The sequence below is a fragment of the Podarcis pityusensis genome (genome assembly GCF_964106645.2).
Source record: "Podarcis pityusensis genome assembly, chromosome: 3".
Taxonomy (NCBI): domain Eukaryota; kingdom Metazoa; phylum Chordata; class Lepidosauria; order Squamata; family Lacertidae; genus Podarcis; species Podarcis pityusensis.
This window is the reverse complement of record NC_138026.1, coordinates 60,668,767-60,685,232: the sequence shown is the minus strand read 5'-3', so window position 1 is coordinate 60,685,232 and position 16,466 is coordinate 60,668,767. Positions and strand designations below refer to the sequence as shown.

General features: G+C 37.3%; 1 protein-coding gene and 1 long non-coding RNA gene across 14 annotated transcripts in view; one reads left to right on the top strand and one right to left on the bottom strand.

Annotated features, from left to right (window-relative positions):
- The window catches only part of BCLAF1 (BCL2 associated transcription factor 1), a 24,301-nt gene extending 11,254 nt beyond the window's left edge, over positions 1-13,047 (top strand). For 3 of the 13 annotated variants that reach the window (XM_080999566.1, XM_080999564.1, XM_080999565.1), the window contains 6 exons: positions 1,782-1,887; positions 4,195-4,279; positions 5,099-5,274; positions 6,340-6,520; positions 9,215-9,361; positions 11,394-11,636. In XM_080999566.1, the coding sequence (XP_080855692.1) occupies positions 1,782-1,887; positions 4,195-4,279; positions 5,099-5,274; positions 6,340-6,520; positions 9,215-9,361; positions 11,394-11,621 (923 nt within the window). In that variant the 3' untranslated portion in view covers positions 11,622-11,636. Of the gene's footprint in view, positions 1-1,781; positions 1,888-4,194; positions 4,280-5,098; positions 5,275-5,408; positions 5,570-6,339; positions 6,521-9,214; positions 9,362-11,393; positions 11,637-11,717 lie in introns of those variants that run through there. The other 10 variants (XR_013984346.1, XR_013984347.1, XM_080999568.1 and 7 more) reach the window with 10 other exon arrangements.
- Positions 12,730-16,466, bottom strand: LOC308473929. Its single transcript, XR_013984414.1, has 2 exons — positions 15,275-16,466; positions 12,730-14,357 (listed from the first exon to the last, which is right to left on the bottom strand). It is a non-coding gene; the product is annotated as an uncharacterized lncRNA (long non-coding RNA).

The following is a 16,466-nucleotide window of genomic DNA, read 5'->3' as shown; positions in this document are numbered from 1 at the left end:
TTGCCTACTATAGGATGAGATCCAACATAGCAAGAGCCAGCATTTGTTCTCGTAACAAGCCATCTTCTTCTCCTTCTCTCCCTTGCATGCCCCCAAATCTGCCCTGGCGAGTTGGGGGACCCTTGAGCAGATTTTGGAGCTGCAAGTAGCTGGAGGGTGGAGAAGAGAAACCAGTAGTCATATTGCATAAGCAAATTTTCTTTATGCAAGTGGGTGTACATCATTGCATGTCACCCTTAGAATGAAGTATTTATCTTGGCCTAGATAGAAAGTTGCATTTCTGTATGTCTTGTGTTATATTTGTACATCGACTGTAGTTGTCAGCTGATCTTCTAAACATTTTCAATTCATGCCAATTTGAGAACTGCAAAACAAATCTTAATAAGCTTCCCTACCCAGAAAATGTTTTACCAAATTATGAAATCCCTGACATTATGCTAGCTAAAGAGATCATTTAAATTGAATGGTTCCAGTGAATATATAAAATACACAATTTGACCAGATATCACTAATCTGTGACCAAATTAGTGCTGTGTCTAAATCATAATTTGTTTCCGAAGGTATTTCAATCTTTTTACACACTTGAAAAAACAAAACAAAACCTGTTGATCGAGTTTTGGTAAAAGCATAGTAGTAATTTTACATTATTGGTGCAATGCAGCTAGACTAAACAGCTCTTCACTTTCCTAGAGCTGAAAATGCCCAGTGATATTTTCTTTTTCATTGCAACTAGGTCCTGGAATGTGTTTTGAAATGGCAAAATCCATATTACAAAAGTAAAATAGCTGTTGAAAGATAACAGATGCACAAACAGGCAAAGTTGAACCTTCTATCTTCCTGGCAAAAATGGCACAAAAACTGAGTTGCTAGCTCAAATTCCTGTGTTTGATGGAATTATGATTGAGGCACTACCCTTGTAGTGGCCATATCAAGTTTTAATGATTGGTTATGAGAGATGTGCTGGATGTTGGGCGGTAAGTTGATACAGATGTACATTGACCTGTTAAGCGGATAGCTTGCTTTATTTGTAGCATTTAACAGTCCGTTATAATTTTACACGTGTTTCTATTTTACATTTACATTCAAACATCTGTTGAACTGGTCTTTCAAAATGTAATGTGTGTTACTAATTTTATGGTCTTGGGTTAAAAAAAGGAAACTTTTAAATATGCTACCAAGTTTGCCAAGATGCCAGATGTTTAAATATATTCAGCTGTTAAGGTCTTCATTCTGGTCTGAAAAGAAGAAGTTGTGTTTCTTTTAAGGAAAAAACCTCCTATATCTTTATTTTATATATGTTTACTTAGAAATGAGTCCAAGTGAATTTAAGAGGGCTTACGCTAATATAAACGTGTGTAGGGTTACAACATTAATGAAGAACACTTAGCTCTATATCTATCTATCAATTAATTAAATAACCAAATAAGCTCTCTTTAAATTTGTAATATTTTCCTCTACAAATACAGCAATGTATTCTGCTCTTCTGGGCACAAAGCAAAAATGTTTGGCAAAAAGAACTGTCTCCGGCATTAAAAAGTTATTTTTTTTTTAATTCGTAGTCGTACTGGGCAGAGTGTATGTGTAGAGAAAATTGTAAAATACAATGGTTACCTGTTGCTGTACTTTGAGAAAGATGTGGGGACAAATGTTATTTTTGTGTCTTGTATATTTTAAGAATTCATTTGCTTCTTTTACATCCTTGTTTGGTATTATATATATGTATGTGTGTGTGTGTGTGTGTGTAGTGAAATTAGACAGTATTTGTCCTCTGCAACCAACAGAACAATATTTCAAGTCAGCTGGAATGACCCTAAGTGAGAGGTTCACTGCTTATCAGAAGTCTACTGAAGAACATAGCACCCGGCAAAAGAGTCCTGAAATACACAGGTGCAGTATTACATAATTTTCTCTGCTTCTTGCTGAGCTGAAATACTAGTTACTCTCCAAAAGATAAGTAACTTCTTAGTGAAACAACAAGTTCCTTATGGAGAAGAAATTATTGGGGGAAATTGCCAGATCAGATGTGATACATACTTAATTGTTAAAGTCTGGTAATAATAAAAAAATGTTTCATGAATTGAAAATGTTTCTGTAACAGGACACACTCCTGATTGGGTTTTTCTTTCTTTCAAAAAGGCAGGAGGTTGGAGATTTGAAAGTGGGGAATTTAACATGAATCCCTTGTCATGGTTACTTCCTCTTGAGGTTTAGATTTCCCCCCTGTGAATGGATGGAGACCTATTGAAATGGGTCACCCCTGAAGACTAATGGGGGCTCTGTAGGACTTCTGGTATGTTTGGCACTGCTGTTGAAGCCTTAGTTGCTCTGTAGAATATGGAGATGACTTGGCAGTTGACATCATAGTGCCCAGGTGTCCTTCTCCTTAGCAGAACCTGGGCAGCATTTGGTATATAGCTATACTGATACCTGTTTCTGGGGAAGAAGCAGGATATTATTATGGTTATGGTTATGGTGAGGGCAATTAAACAAGATGGGAGACAGCTTAAATGCAGAGAAATGAAGACTTGTGCTGAGACCTGATCATTCTATTGAGATTATTCTGTGGGAGTGTTGCTGCTAAATTAAAAAATTATGTTCACCACTGTATTCTCAGTGTTATTTAGCTGAACCTTTCCAGATGTATAAAGGCCTGTTTACAGTGCAGTTCTGAAAGGCAAGCAGTAGGAATACCACAATGAGATATATATGGAGTTGCCTTAGAAAACAGTCCAAAAAATCCAGCTGGTTTAAAATAGGACAAAAAGAACACCAATGCTTTGTTAACTGCACTGACTCCTAGTCAATTTCTGGGCCCAGTGTTGGTATTGACTGAAGATAGTCTCCTCCCGTGTAGATGTACCTGGACCCCAAGATCATCTTCAGAGGTCTGTCTGTAGGTGCTCCCACCCAATGAAGTGAGGTGGGTGGCCACTGGGTAAAGGATCTTTTTAGTGGTGAGGCCCCAGTTGTAGACTGTTATCTCCAAAAAGGTTGTGGTATTTTTGGTGCCAAATGAATACTTTTTTATTTTCAAATGTCGTTTAGATTTAGTGTATTTTTAAGTTCTGTGCACTATTGTTGTTTTCTGATGCTGTTTTAATTGATTAATATTTTATGTCTTTCTTCTATTTTTACATTTCATAGCTTAACTTCTATATGTAAACTGCCCAGAGAATTTTTTGTTGATGGGCAGTATAGAAATATTGTAAGTAAATCAATAAATGCTTCATTCAGTTTAAATGGTAATTGTGTATATTGGCAGGACCAGCACAAAATTTCCTGGTACCTGAGGGCACAGCCAGCACTGCTTCCCAGTGTACCATTCCCATGGCAGCCAGCAAATACCTTTTAAATTTAACAGTGTACTACTTTTAAACTTTAAACTGCTTACTCTTCCTTAGAACAAGGCTGGGTGACCCAGTTCCAGTTAAAAGCCTTGTAGAAACTCCTTGAGTGCTAAATAGAAGGATGACCAGACTGAGGGACAGTGTGTGAATATGCTACTCTTCTCAGTCTGCCATCTGAAGAGAAGGTCTCAGCATAGCTAATGGATGGCCTGGGCCTGTTGGGGAGGGGATATGAAACTTTATGGCCAGGATACAAAGAGCAAAGGGAACTATATGTGCTTTTTCCATAGCTATCCTCTGTACTGTATCACAAACTGTATGTAGTTACAAAAGTACATACAGGGCAATTGCTCAAAGAGAATTAGAATTCTCGCTGGGGCTCTCTCTGATATACAGCTCTTTGACTCAAGGCCTAAGTTTGCAAAAAGTTAAATAGGATATAAAACATTACTCCCTAACTCTAGCTATGTGTGTTTAAGTGAATGATGATACCTGTCAAATGAACTACAGGTTTTGTTTTTCTCTGTGTGGAGTTGCTATGTCTGTGTATTGTTAATGTAAAAAGGCATTTGAATTTTCTAGTTTGAAATTGCCCCTGAAAGAAAATGTTGCATTATGTGGTTTTTGAATACTGCTGTTGGTTTAACTTCGTGGAAATGTGTAGCTGTTGTTATTTTGATTTGACTGGTAGGTCTATGGGTTTTATTCTTGAGATGTATCTGTACTTTTAAATGGGTTCAATTTTAGACTGCACAATGGCACTTCTTCTTTTGTGTTTCCAGTTTTCCACTTGACAGAGATGAATGTTGGCAGCCATAATTATTACTTTTAAAAATCTTGCATTTAGGAGGATTGACATCTCTCCAAGTGCCCTGAGGAAGCATACCCGTTTAGCGGGAGAAGAGAGAGCCTTTAAAGAAGAAACTCAGAAAGTAGGTTCTAAATTGATATTCTTAATTTTAGTTTTGGTTTAAAGCATCCAAGCCCTTTATCCAAGAGGCATGTTTTACAAATTGTGCTTTTATCATTTTATGTCTTAAGTGATAATAGGTCTGACCTAGTTCTGATCATTTTCGAAGGATTCAGTGGACCAGTTTTGTGTAATCTAATTGTGACATTTTATCACTTTGACACAAAAGGATTACTGTACTTTTTGTTCTTAGAAAAATAGACAATGGATTCTCTGAATTTGCTTAATTCTCGAATTTGCCAGTCGCACTAAAGTCTTTCACTCTCAGGAGCAGTTTTTTTTTCTTTTAAGTGGGGGTGGGTGGGGGTGTGATATCCAGAAAGCCCTGTTTCACGAGTGGTATCCTACCTCTGGCTTCAATCCATTAATTACCAATGTTATCCACGAAGAATGTAAAATAAACTTTTCTTTAGACTGTCCTCGTAATTGTTAAAGATGTTGTTATATTGAAGTTTTGTTCCTGGATAACACTTGAAAGCTTCTTTCAGGTCTGCTTTCTTTTTGTAAGAATAACTTCTCAGTCCCAATTCAAGCAAGTTTACTCTCTTCTGTGAAAGATCATTCTACTAAATGTGCAAAAGAGCTATTGGGAAAGGGAATATCGCTTACATAGCTGGGTAACAATGGAATTCTATGCCTGTTTATTTAGATGTATTCCCACTAGGTTCATTATGATTTACTTACAGGAAAGTATGTATAGGATTGCATGCAAAGAGGTTGATTTCCTATTTCATTCTCTTAAGGGTTTTTAATACTAAAACACTGCACATTTCTGATCCAGGGAGATAAAAAATTAAAGTGTGATGCTGCAGATCTTCGACATGACATCGACCGTCGTAGAAAAGAAAGAAGTAAAGAACGAGGAGACTCTAAAGGTTCCAGGGAATCCAGTGGATCAAGGAAGCAGGAGAAAATTCCAAAGGATTACAAGGATTATAAATCTTACAAAGATGACAGGTAAAAGGCTTAGCTCCCATAACTAGGCTTTTAGCTTCTAATTAGACTTTTGTAATTATAAGCTTAATTGCTTTCAGTTATCACTGTACAATGGAACATCTAAATTTAAACAATTAAAATTATTTGTTTTACAGCAAAAATGTATTTGTCTTTTACACGGCTTATGGTGGATGAGGACAAAAACTTTGGAATAGCAAGCTAACACTGAAAAAAAATGACAAATTAATCTGTCCTATTATCCAGGCTACATCAGGAGGTTGGACTTCAATGCAGTACATTTCTGTAAACAGTTTGTGTAAGAACTTTGGTTCGTTATGCTTGATTCCGCACTTTTTCAACTCATAACACCCAGATTATGAGAATTTTACTGACATGTAGGCTTAATGTGGGAAAGGGGGGGGTGAGAGTTATTTCCCCCCCTCAAGACAGATAGTGGGCTCAGAGGAACAGGTTAGTCTTTAATAAAGCAACTTACTCAATGTGAACTTGTAGCAGTGATAAGAATTACTTCAGGTATATCTACCTTTGGGGATTTGTATTATAGTCTATAAAAACTGTAAAATCAATGCCAAATGTATTTGCTTTGGGGAAATTGAATGTGAAGATCATATTTTCCTGCTCTTACTTACATAATCATGGATTTACTTGCACTTTCTGTTTACTTTCTTACACTGATGTCCATACAACCATCAGTTGCTGATTATTTCTGCACCCTGGGTTTATATAGCAAAAAGGCAATATCAATTTTTGCTTCTTGGTAAGATGTACAAAATAAATGAAATAGTATCACTTTAGAATTTTACCCTTGGGGATTTCCCCCTACCTTTTATTCTCTCTTCCATTGTAAAGCATGCATATATATTTAAATTAGTTTGCTGGCTAATAGGTTCTCCTTGTTAGGTGCTATGAGCCATTAGCTGTTAAAGAGTTATAGACGGAAACTGGATAGTGTAATAATACTGCACGTTAGATTCAAACAAGAAAAGAGGATAGCTTCTATGGGCACAGAAAATAAATCCTATGTATAGGATGCTACAGCAAACAGTATGGTTTCTTATTTTTCAGTAAACAAAAAAGAGAGCAAGACCGTTCTCGATCTTCCTCAACTTCCTCCCCATCTTCCTCCTCATCCAGTTCCCGAGAAGAAAAGGACAGCAAGAAAGAAAGAGATGAAGAATTTAAACCCCATCACGAGCAGAAAGAATACCCAGGTTTTACAGGAGTTGGAAGACCTAGAGGCACATTTGTGAGTTTCTACCATACTTTTCCTGTTTTTTAAAAAAAGTCATAATTGTAATAACTGCATTCAAATTATTAGGGTTTAGTTGTTTTATGTGAAATATTATGGAAGTGCATTTTGAAGAAGTTCCTGCTGGAAATGTAGTTTGCAAGGAGGAAATATATAAAATCCTATCCTAGATAGGGATATATTTATCTTTTTTGGCTTAAAATAATAAAAATATGCACAATAAACATCTAGCCACACCTGCGGTGTTTCCTATTCTGTTCTACCATTAGCTTGCACATATGCTTGGTAGTCATGATTTTAAGTGTTTGAAAAGTTGATTGTGAATTTTCTCACAGAATATTCTACCTTGTTGGTGATACTTAATTAAGGAGTAAGTTTTTCTGCTGTGTGTATTCCTTTGTCCATATTCTTTGTTTTACTTTTTTGTATTTCTAGTCTCTTTTTAATCATGAGCAGTGTTTTGAGCAGGAGGGACCAAATTAACCAGAGTAATGTGTGACTACAAGAGAAAACAGTGCCATCTGGGCTTTCATGTTCAGTGACAAATAAGGAGCCAAGTCATCCATTATTTGAGATTGGCATGAGAGACAGGTGTATACAATTTTAAAGCAGTTGCCTTATTTGTATTGGGCTAAAGTTCATTACACTCTGGATAGTATCATGTGCTTTAAAATGGGATGAGAGAGTTCTTTATGGGGAAGAGCAAGATGCATTTTTACTGCCTACATCTCATTGCAGGCCAAATCGAATAATGGATTACTTCTACCCAACCCAAACTTCACTAGTAAGGTGTTGGTTTTGTGTGACACGTAGTCACAGTTAAGTAATGCCCATTAATTGCAAATGCCAAAATCCTGAGGCCCTTAAAACTGCAAGATTTAAATAATCCAGAGTTGGCTTGTTGTTTGCTCTCTTCTTTGCTGTGCTTATGGTTTCATTGTTTCAGAATAGGGTAGGATAGCTAAATTCTTAATAGTAAAATATTACAGTTTATCAAGGGTACCTAAAGTAGGGCAAAGTACTTTAAAGAATTACAAGAAATTCTTATGTTCAATTGGACTGTGAGCAACCAGTATTTGTAAAAAGTGACCTAAGAAGTTACACAAGAATATAATCAACAATAAAGGGATATATAACATTCTTGTTATGGAATGACATGTATGCTGTGAAATATAAAGCAACATTTTAACAGCTTAGTAGTTTAAATGGGAAGATGGAATTGGGACTGGTTATTATTATTGAGGGTGTGTCCAGTTTTAAATTTTAAGAAACACTATTACTTGGTGGCAAATAAGTATATTAGAGAGAGATGATTTAGTGGTGCTTTCTTTTATTTCTTTAAAGTATTTTTATTCTGCTCTTCATAAAAAAAAAAGGCTCTGGTGTGACTTACAAAAATCATCAGAAAGGTAGTCCTTGCCCTTGGGCTTTAGATCGAAAGAGAGACACACAGAAGCAAAAGGGGTTTGAAGGGGGGTGAGGAAACAAGCTCATGTACTTGAGTTTCTTGTAATGACCAGCTGGAATTGAAAGATTTGGGAAAGAAGAGCCGGAAGTTGCTGGTCTTTCAGCAGACTCTTAATTGGCGCCCAATAATTTGGTTTGTTTTCTTCACATGATGTGAGTGGACTTAAAGGGGAATACAATGCACTTGCCCTAGCAATGCAATCCTGTATGAAAATTCTGTTTACCCATATTATATATTAGACTTGGAATTTACATACTTAATATAAATGTATTATGTACATTTAAGAACCTAAGCTTCAGGCAACCTATTCTTTTCTTCCTTATAGCAGTTGTTCCTCCACATCTGCTTCAAAACTACACCACAATCTTTTTATCTTTTCAGAAATGTTACCAAAGTCCATTTTCCAAAATCTTCAAATTAGTTACTTAATGTGGTTTATACCTTAGTTAATGGCTTTGAGTGAATACATAATCATTTAATGTTTTTGGTGTAAGTAATATTGTGCCATATAGTTCCTGTTATAAATGAGCCTTCTATATGGGATAGTGTATGAAACATTGAAAGGCAGCTATGACTTGGACAGAACTGTGGGTCTTGCCATGCCAGCAACTAGAAAAAGGTCAAGACTGTTTTTTAATGCTACTTTTTTAAAGTTACTTGAAAGTATTTTTCCTATTACATCTCTGTTGTGCTATTTCAGTTAAAATGCATTTTAAAAAATCTAGGCTCTTTCCATGTCTCTTACTTTTTCTCCTTTCTTGCTTTTTATGTTGAATATTCTAGACCACCAGACTTTGATTGTTCAATGTAATGTGCAGTAAGAGAACAGTAACTCCCGAACACATGTGTTTAATTTCTCCATCCTTCAAAGCTAGGCTTTTAAGCTGCTTCTTTGGAGAACTAGAAGCACCAGCAAAAATTGCTGAATTTTGTGTTTTCTATGGACTACTAGACATTAGAAATTTCTCACTATCATATACTACTTTTTCAAAGTGTTATCTTGGATACGCCCCTTTTTAAAAAAATATGTAAACGCTCTTCTGCTAGCTAGAATGCCATTACCTTAAAGTGGCAGTTAAATTCTGTAGATTGATCCATAAGCCACTTCATTTGTGTGTGGTATTATCTGATGAATGATAACAAAGCATATTAGTTCATGCATTAGGAATTTATCATTTGCTTTGTGTAAACAAATTAAATGCATAAATGCTTTGGTTAATCAGTTTCGAATTAGGGGCAGAGGAAGAGCCAGAGGCGTGTTTGCTGGAACAAATACTGGTCCCAGCAACTCAAACACTACTTTTCAAAAGAGACCGAAGGAGGAGGAATGGGATCCTGAATATACCCCAAAAAGCAAGAAATACTTCTTGGTGGGTGCCATACTATTATGCATGCATCTTTTCTCAAAGCTTGTCTTATAAGCAAATTTATGTAGGCAATATCTAAAGCATCTTCTATCATTTGAAGAATCTTAAGAGTCCTATAGGGGGAGCATTAGAGCTCATACTTGCCTTTATATCCATCTACATAGGCTGATAAGAAATGACTAGCTGTAGAAGACAGGTCTTTTTGCACAACCTCTTGCTTGTCAGTTGTGAAGAGAAAAGGAGAGAAAGTCTAGCACTTACAACAGGCGTCCCCAAACTCGGCCCTCCAGATGTTTTGGGACTACAATTCCCATCATTCCTGACTACTGGTCCTGTTAGCTAGGGATGTTGGGAGTTGTAGTCCCAAAACAGCTGGAGGGCTGAGTTTGGGGTGCCTGACTTACTCCTGCAATACACTGTTGTAAATACCTTATTCTATAGCAGATTTCACAGTTGTAATACCTTCAACTGTAAGGAGATTGGCTTGCATAAGAGCTGTGAGAGAAACCGATAGTAATAGCACCACTGGTTTCAGTTGAATAAAAATAAAAATCTTGCCCCTCCTGTTCACCCCGACCGCCTCCCCCAAGTACTTGTTAGGCCCTGAGGAAGTTATAAATGCTTCCCTGACCCAAAGCCTTTGGTCAATATATGACTAGAAAGAAAAGCACATTTTTGCATTGTATTCTCCTGATGCCCCTTAGACCCGGGTTTTTTTTTTGGGGGGGGGAATGTTTACAACAAACTTTACCTGCACCATAACTTTGTGCTGCTTTTATGAGGCAAAAGAGTTATTTATGCCTTCCCTATCAGTGATAGCCTGGTCGTCCAGTATTGGGTAATGGGCAAGTTTATCCCCCAAAGGGTTGCCCCCAGAGTATAGCATTTCCAGTAGCAATTCATTTATTGGAGGGAAAGTAAAAGCATCCATTCAAGGAAGACAATGAATTCCTGTCATCTATCCAAAGTGATTTGGGCTTTGCAATTCCTTAACTTGTTTTTAGCCTGTTTGCATTGGGAAGAAAGTCAAGGCTATATCTGAATAGCCTTGTCTGTCCTGTTTTCTGTTTCATGGTCTACACTATGTCAATATTGGGAACTGGCATTTCTGTGTAAAATCTTTCTGATTGCTCACTTGGCAGATTTTTATAGATGAAAATCAAAAAATGTAATGCAAGTGTAATCTGCAACAAAATGTTAACAGTGCTTGTTCCCCTTTCCCCCTCCTCCAGCAGCCAGCCAACATTTGTAGGCATTGTACATACCTAGCCCTAACTGGGCTGTTTTGGGAATCCTCCACTTTGTTTTTTTGTACTTCTGCAAAAGTTCCTCTGAGTTTTGACTATATAAGTTATAGTTGCAACCACACTCATTCCTCAACATTGGAAATTGAGAGAATGATATGGTAGGCATGGTTAGTTTTCTTTGATTTTTTTTGATGTAGCAAAATCTGCCATGTGACTTTTCAGAAAATATGTATATTAACCCATTATTTACTGTTTCTTCCCATACATTTTTGCATCCCATCAATTAGTACTGGTAAACCCAAGGGTGTAGTATAGATAATTGAAATATAGACAATTTATATTGAATCAGACAAGCAGAAGTTTAGAAGCCTGTGCAAATGACTAAGATATTTTGTTGCACCTAAAACTGTGAATAATCTGTTCTGTGTCCCTTCAAATCAATGAGGGCCCTTAGATTAGTGGCACAGCATATGCTTTGTATATCTAACATACTAAATTTAATCACTGGCATCTCCTGTTAAGGGATCTTTGGTAGCAGCTCTGGGAGATGCCTGTACCCAAGACATAGTTTTGCGCAAGCTTTCCAGTCCAAATGGACAATGCTGAGTTTGATGGACCCAATATTCTAACTTGATATCGGGCAATTTTGTATGTCTGTATGCTTCAGAACATCAAGAACAAATGACTCAGCTACAGTTTTTAGCTGTGTGAAGCAGGTGGCTTAAACTTTTCCAAATAAAGTGTGTTAGATGCTTAATTTTCCATTGTTAATCCATGTTTTACTCTAGCATGATGACAGAGATGATGGTGTAGATTACTGGGCTAAAAGAGGAAGAGGTCGTGGCACTTTCCAGCGTAGCAGAGGAAGATTCAACTTCAAAAAATCAGGTAGCAGTCCAAAGTGGACACATGACAAATACCAAGGGGATGGGCTTGTGGAAGATGAAGAAGAAACAATGGAAAATGAAGACAAGGAGAGACGTAAAGAAGAAAAAGTAAGTAGTTCTGGTTTATGAACTCCTTTATTGCTCTATGAATTCTAATTCTAATTTTAAATGGCTTAAAAACCCAAAGTGTAAATAGTGCAAACATTTTCATCTCTTTTTGCACAGGAATAGTAAATTTGAAGATGAACTACAGCTGAAAACACCTATGTGCTATCTACACAGCATAATAATATGACTTGTCTTCAAATGAATGTAAGCATTTTACTTAAATTTTATTGTTGGAGAGTAGTTTAGTTTAGTTTTTGTTTTTTGTTCTTTTGCAATCTCACTAAATAGTAACTGTTGATGATTATACAAAAGCAAGTAGAAAAAGTACAATACTATTTGTCATGAGCAACTTTTTAAAATGTTTACTGATTGTTATAAGCAGTGTAACTTTGCTTTGTCCAGAATATATGGTGAGAACCCTGAAAGTTGTATTTCATTGCCCCTTCCACAGCTGTGTTTATTCTAAAGTAAAACTTAGGTCTGCACATCTAAATCTTGAGGCAGCATTTTAAAATAAATCAGTACTAAAGATCAATTCTATGATGGAGTTAGTAATTTCCTGAACTTTTTATTTGTGTGGCTTATGTTTAAATTGCAGCATAATATTTCTTTGACTGATTTGGGTTGGGAGACTAATAGTTTGTTTAACGCAGCCACCAAATGTCTCAACATTTGAACAGCACTGCAAGATTAAGGATTTGCAATCTGTTTTCACAAAGCTTGGTATTGATCACGTTTGAGAACCTGAGTACTTTGCTATCTTTTGTATCCCATTTTCTGAAAAATGAGTGCAAATAGGACATTATGCAAGTCAGTGTTGGGATCTTATTAATTCTCTCATACATTCACATTTCTAGAACACGATGGGAGTTCTCTTCTGAACTGATCTAGATCTGACAAGTAGAGCTGTAGCTTAACAGGTGCTACGTTTCTCCGTCCACATACCCTTACTGCTAATGGGGAAATGCCTCAACTGTTTGTGCAACAGCACTAAAAGTAGCTTGACCTTCTGCATACTTTTCTTACAAGAAGACTTGTCCTACATTCCAAACCTTTAGGCGTACGACAGAAAGAGGTAAATTGTAGTGAAAAAGTTACCTTTTAACACAAGCATGTTTCAGTGTTTCCCCCCCCCCAGAGTTTACATGCATAATAAACATAGTCTTATGTAAAGCACTAGATGCTATCCATTTATAACATTTAAGCAGTGTGTATAACGAAATGACATTATTACTGCAGGAACATTAGAGGAAGACTCACTGACATCTCATGAAAGTGTCGGCCAGAAAACTCATGGCAATATTGATCCAGCTACCAAATGTATCAATCTTTTCCCCAGTTTGTAAAATAGTATTTTCCGTGGGTTTTCTTCAGATAAATAACTTGACCATTTGGATATCTTCATGTTTTCAGTCTTCAGTGGAATAAAGATGTGAAAATTCTAAAATGACATGAGACTTTCATTTGCAGGTCCAACACATGCCATAGAAACATTATTAAAGCTGTATGTTTAAGTCTAAGCTATAAGGATTCTTGGAGGAAAGTCTGACATTCTATTTTACATTTAAAAACCACATATTGAAAGAGTAATTTACGCCAAACTTGAATTCATGTGTCCATTTAAAAGCTGAATACCAGTGTTTTGTCCAATAAATTCTACTGCTTGAAATTATATTTCAGTAATTGCTAAGTTCTGAAAGTCACACTGTTGGTACTTGAACTCTGACTGCTGCTGCCAGGTATTAGACTGAATGGCATCTATAAATGCAAAGCATTGAGGTGTACCGTTGAGCACACCCTGCTCAGTATCTTAATGATAATGTGCAAAGTACTGTATTCATTAGTAAAAAAAAATTCATTCTTTTGTAAGGTAAACTGTGATATGAAGATTATGGTCTACATTATGACATCACAACAGAGCTGCTCTTTCCAGTTCTCCCTTCAGCCCCCCCAAATCTGTTCCAGAGAGTTGGGGAACCCTATGGAGCAATTTTTGGGAGCTCGGGGGAGTGAAATTGGAAGCTCTGTTGCACAAGCAGATGGGTATTATGGATGCAGCCTAATTTATTCTTACCTTGTTAGGTTAAGTAACCAAGAAGTCTAGATACAGCTGTCCAAATTACTTGTTTTCACAAAATAAATTCTAGGCTTTTGTAATGTACAACCATGCATCTCCTTTATAAAACTGTAGTTTGGATCTAAAAGGGAGATTTATGCTTTCTTAATCTAGTCACAGATCACACAGGATTTTATTTTTATAAGCCCTTGGGTGGAAGCACAGTGCCTATTTTAAACAAGCAAGGTTACAACAACAGAGTTTACAACTAAAATTAGGAATAACTTTTTGACAGTAAGAATTGTTTGAAAGAGGAACGAACTCCCTCAGAACGTGGTGGACCCTCCTTCATTGGAAGTTTTTAAGCAGAGGTTGGATGGCCATCTGTCATGGATGCTTTAAGCTAGATGACCCTCTGGGTCCCTTCCAACTCTACAATTCTATGATTCTAAGGTAGATTAGCTCAGAAGTCATCAATTTACAACAGTAGCATAGATTTGCAACATTGGGAGCAATGGATTCTCTCTGACTAAATCATATGAGCAGACCCATTGAAATCAGTGGGCTTAACTTAGTTACTAACATAAGAACATAAAAAGGGCCTGCTGGATCACCATCTAGCCCAGCATCCTTTTCACAGTGGCCAACTGGATGTCTGTGGGAGACCCACAAGCAGAATTCAAGAACAAGAGCACTCTCCCCTCCTGGGGTTTCCTGCAACTGGTATTCAGAAGCATTACTGCCTCCAGCAGTGAAGGCAGAACATAACCATCGGGGTTTGAAGCTACCAGTAGCTTACTCCTCCATTAATTTGTCTAATCCTCTTTTTAAGCCATCCAAGTTGGTGGCCATCACAGCAAGTTCCATAGTTTACTGTAACTATACACTATGAGAATACGTACTTTCATTTATATGTCCTATTGGACTATTACTAAAGTAGTCCATTGATTTCAGTGGTTCTACACTGAGCATTACTTAATCAGATACAATTCAATATCTACAAAGGGGGGGGGGGGGCGTCTGTGAAGTAGTGGAAAAATTGGCCAGCTCATCTCAGGTTGACACGTTTATGCACCAAAACCCACCCATTTGATTGAGCTGCAACTTGATGTTCAGGAGGGCAGGTGTGCCCTTTATTTTAAAATCTAGTAAGGTAAAGGTATTATGACATTGTCACATTTATTGAATTCCCTGACATCTTCTATTTTCAGGAAGTACAGTCAGATGTGACCCCTTCTGATAATAAAAGGCATCAAAGTCTGATGGTAGAATGGTATCCTTAGGCATTGAAATAAACAACTCAGTCCTAGAGGCAAGCCTAGTGATGATTAATATAACAACTGCAAAATAAATCTATCTGTTGGCCCTCCATAGCTCTTGCTTATGTCATTTCCCCACTAATTCAGATTGCTAAAGATGTGTTCAAAGTGAGTTTTGTTTACTTGTATACTATGGTCCTGTCAAGTCCTGGGGTTTTGTGGGGTTTGAAAAGGCTAACCAAAATAATTTTGCCATTGATGTTTCTTCCTCGAGAAATTCACAAAGTCACTTCCAAGAGCATGGGCACTGACTAGCTTGCAACAAGCTTAGTTCTGGTATACTGAACATACTGACAGACATACGATATAAAAGCAGTGGAAGACAGGAGTGCCTGGCGTGCTCTGGTCCATGGGGTCACGAAGAGTCAGACACGACTAAACAACAACAAACAGAACTGACCACCTCCATCTACCTTCTCATACACCAGACACACTTCTGCTCTATTTCTTTATTCAAACCCAGCCACCTTAAAAAATATGTTGGTGATACCACTTGTACTGTTCCAGGAAGAACTGATAAATGAAAATAAATGACTTGGACATAAATGTGTTGGTTAGTTTTATAATGTGGCAGGAGATGGAAGGTTTGTAGTGTATTAGATATATTTATATCAAGATTCGGAAGATTAGGGTAAAAGTAAAATCATCAGGATCATCCTACATATTGGTGAAAATCCCAAGTAGTCAGGCATGTGCAGCACTAGTTCAGAAATCGCAAGAAGAATGAGCTATGGCACAGAATTTGAGCATTGGGGGAAACCAAAGAGCAAATGCAGTGAGCAGCAAGGCCTGGAATAGCATTCTTTAGTTTCTGTTTTGGCTTAAATTTAAGAACCAAATACATTACAATGAACAAGGGTTAAAAGCATGGATGTGGTGATACAGACTTCCAAACCACTTTGACTGAGCAAAGTAGCAAACAAGGAAGGCCCTGTCAGACTTGAGATCACTACAAGTGAAATAAGGTATGTGTTTTGACATGCAGGACCAATTCAGTGTTTACATGACTGAAACTGCTGTGTTTTCTGATGAGAGAGTTACACAGAGACATGTTCCAGGAAGCTGCAACTGGCCATAGATTCAAGATGTGACAGATCGGAGTGACCACAGACACAATCTCAATTTGGAAACAAGTTTTTTCTGAACCAGATGAGAAGCTTGTTTCTTGGACTATGGAACAATCACAGTGCCAGTAGTGGTTAAGCACTAAGGTAAACCTGAAGGCATTGCTTTCTTGAGACAATATTGTACAGTAGTACCTCGGGTTACATACGCTTCAGGTTACAGACTCCGCTAACCCAGAAATAGTACCCTGGGTTAAGAACTTTGCTTCAGGATGAGAACAGAAATCACGCGGTGGCGGCGCAGCAGCGGGAGGCCCCATTAGCTAAAGTGGTGCTTCAGGTTAAGAACAGTTTCAGGTTAAGAACGGACCTCCGGAACGAATTAAGTACGTAACCAGAGGTACCACTGTATCCAGCGGCGTAGCGT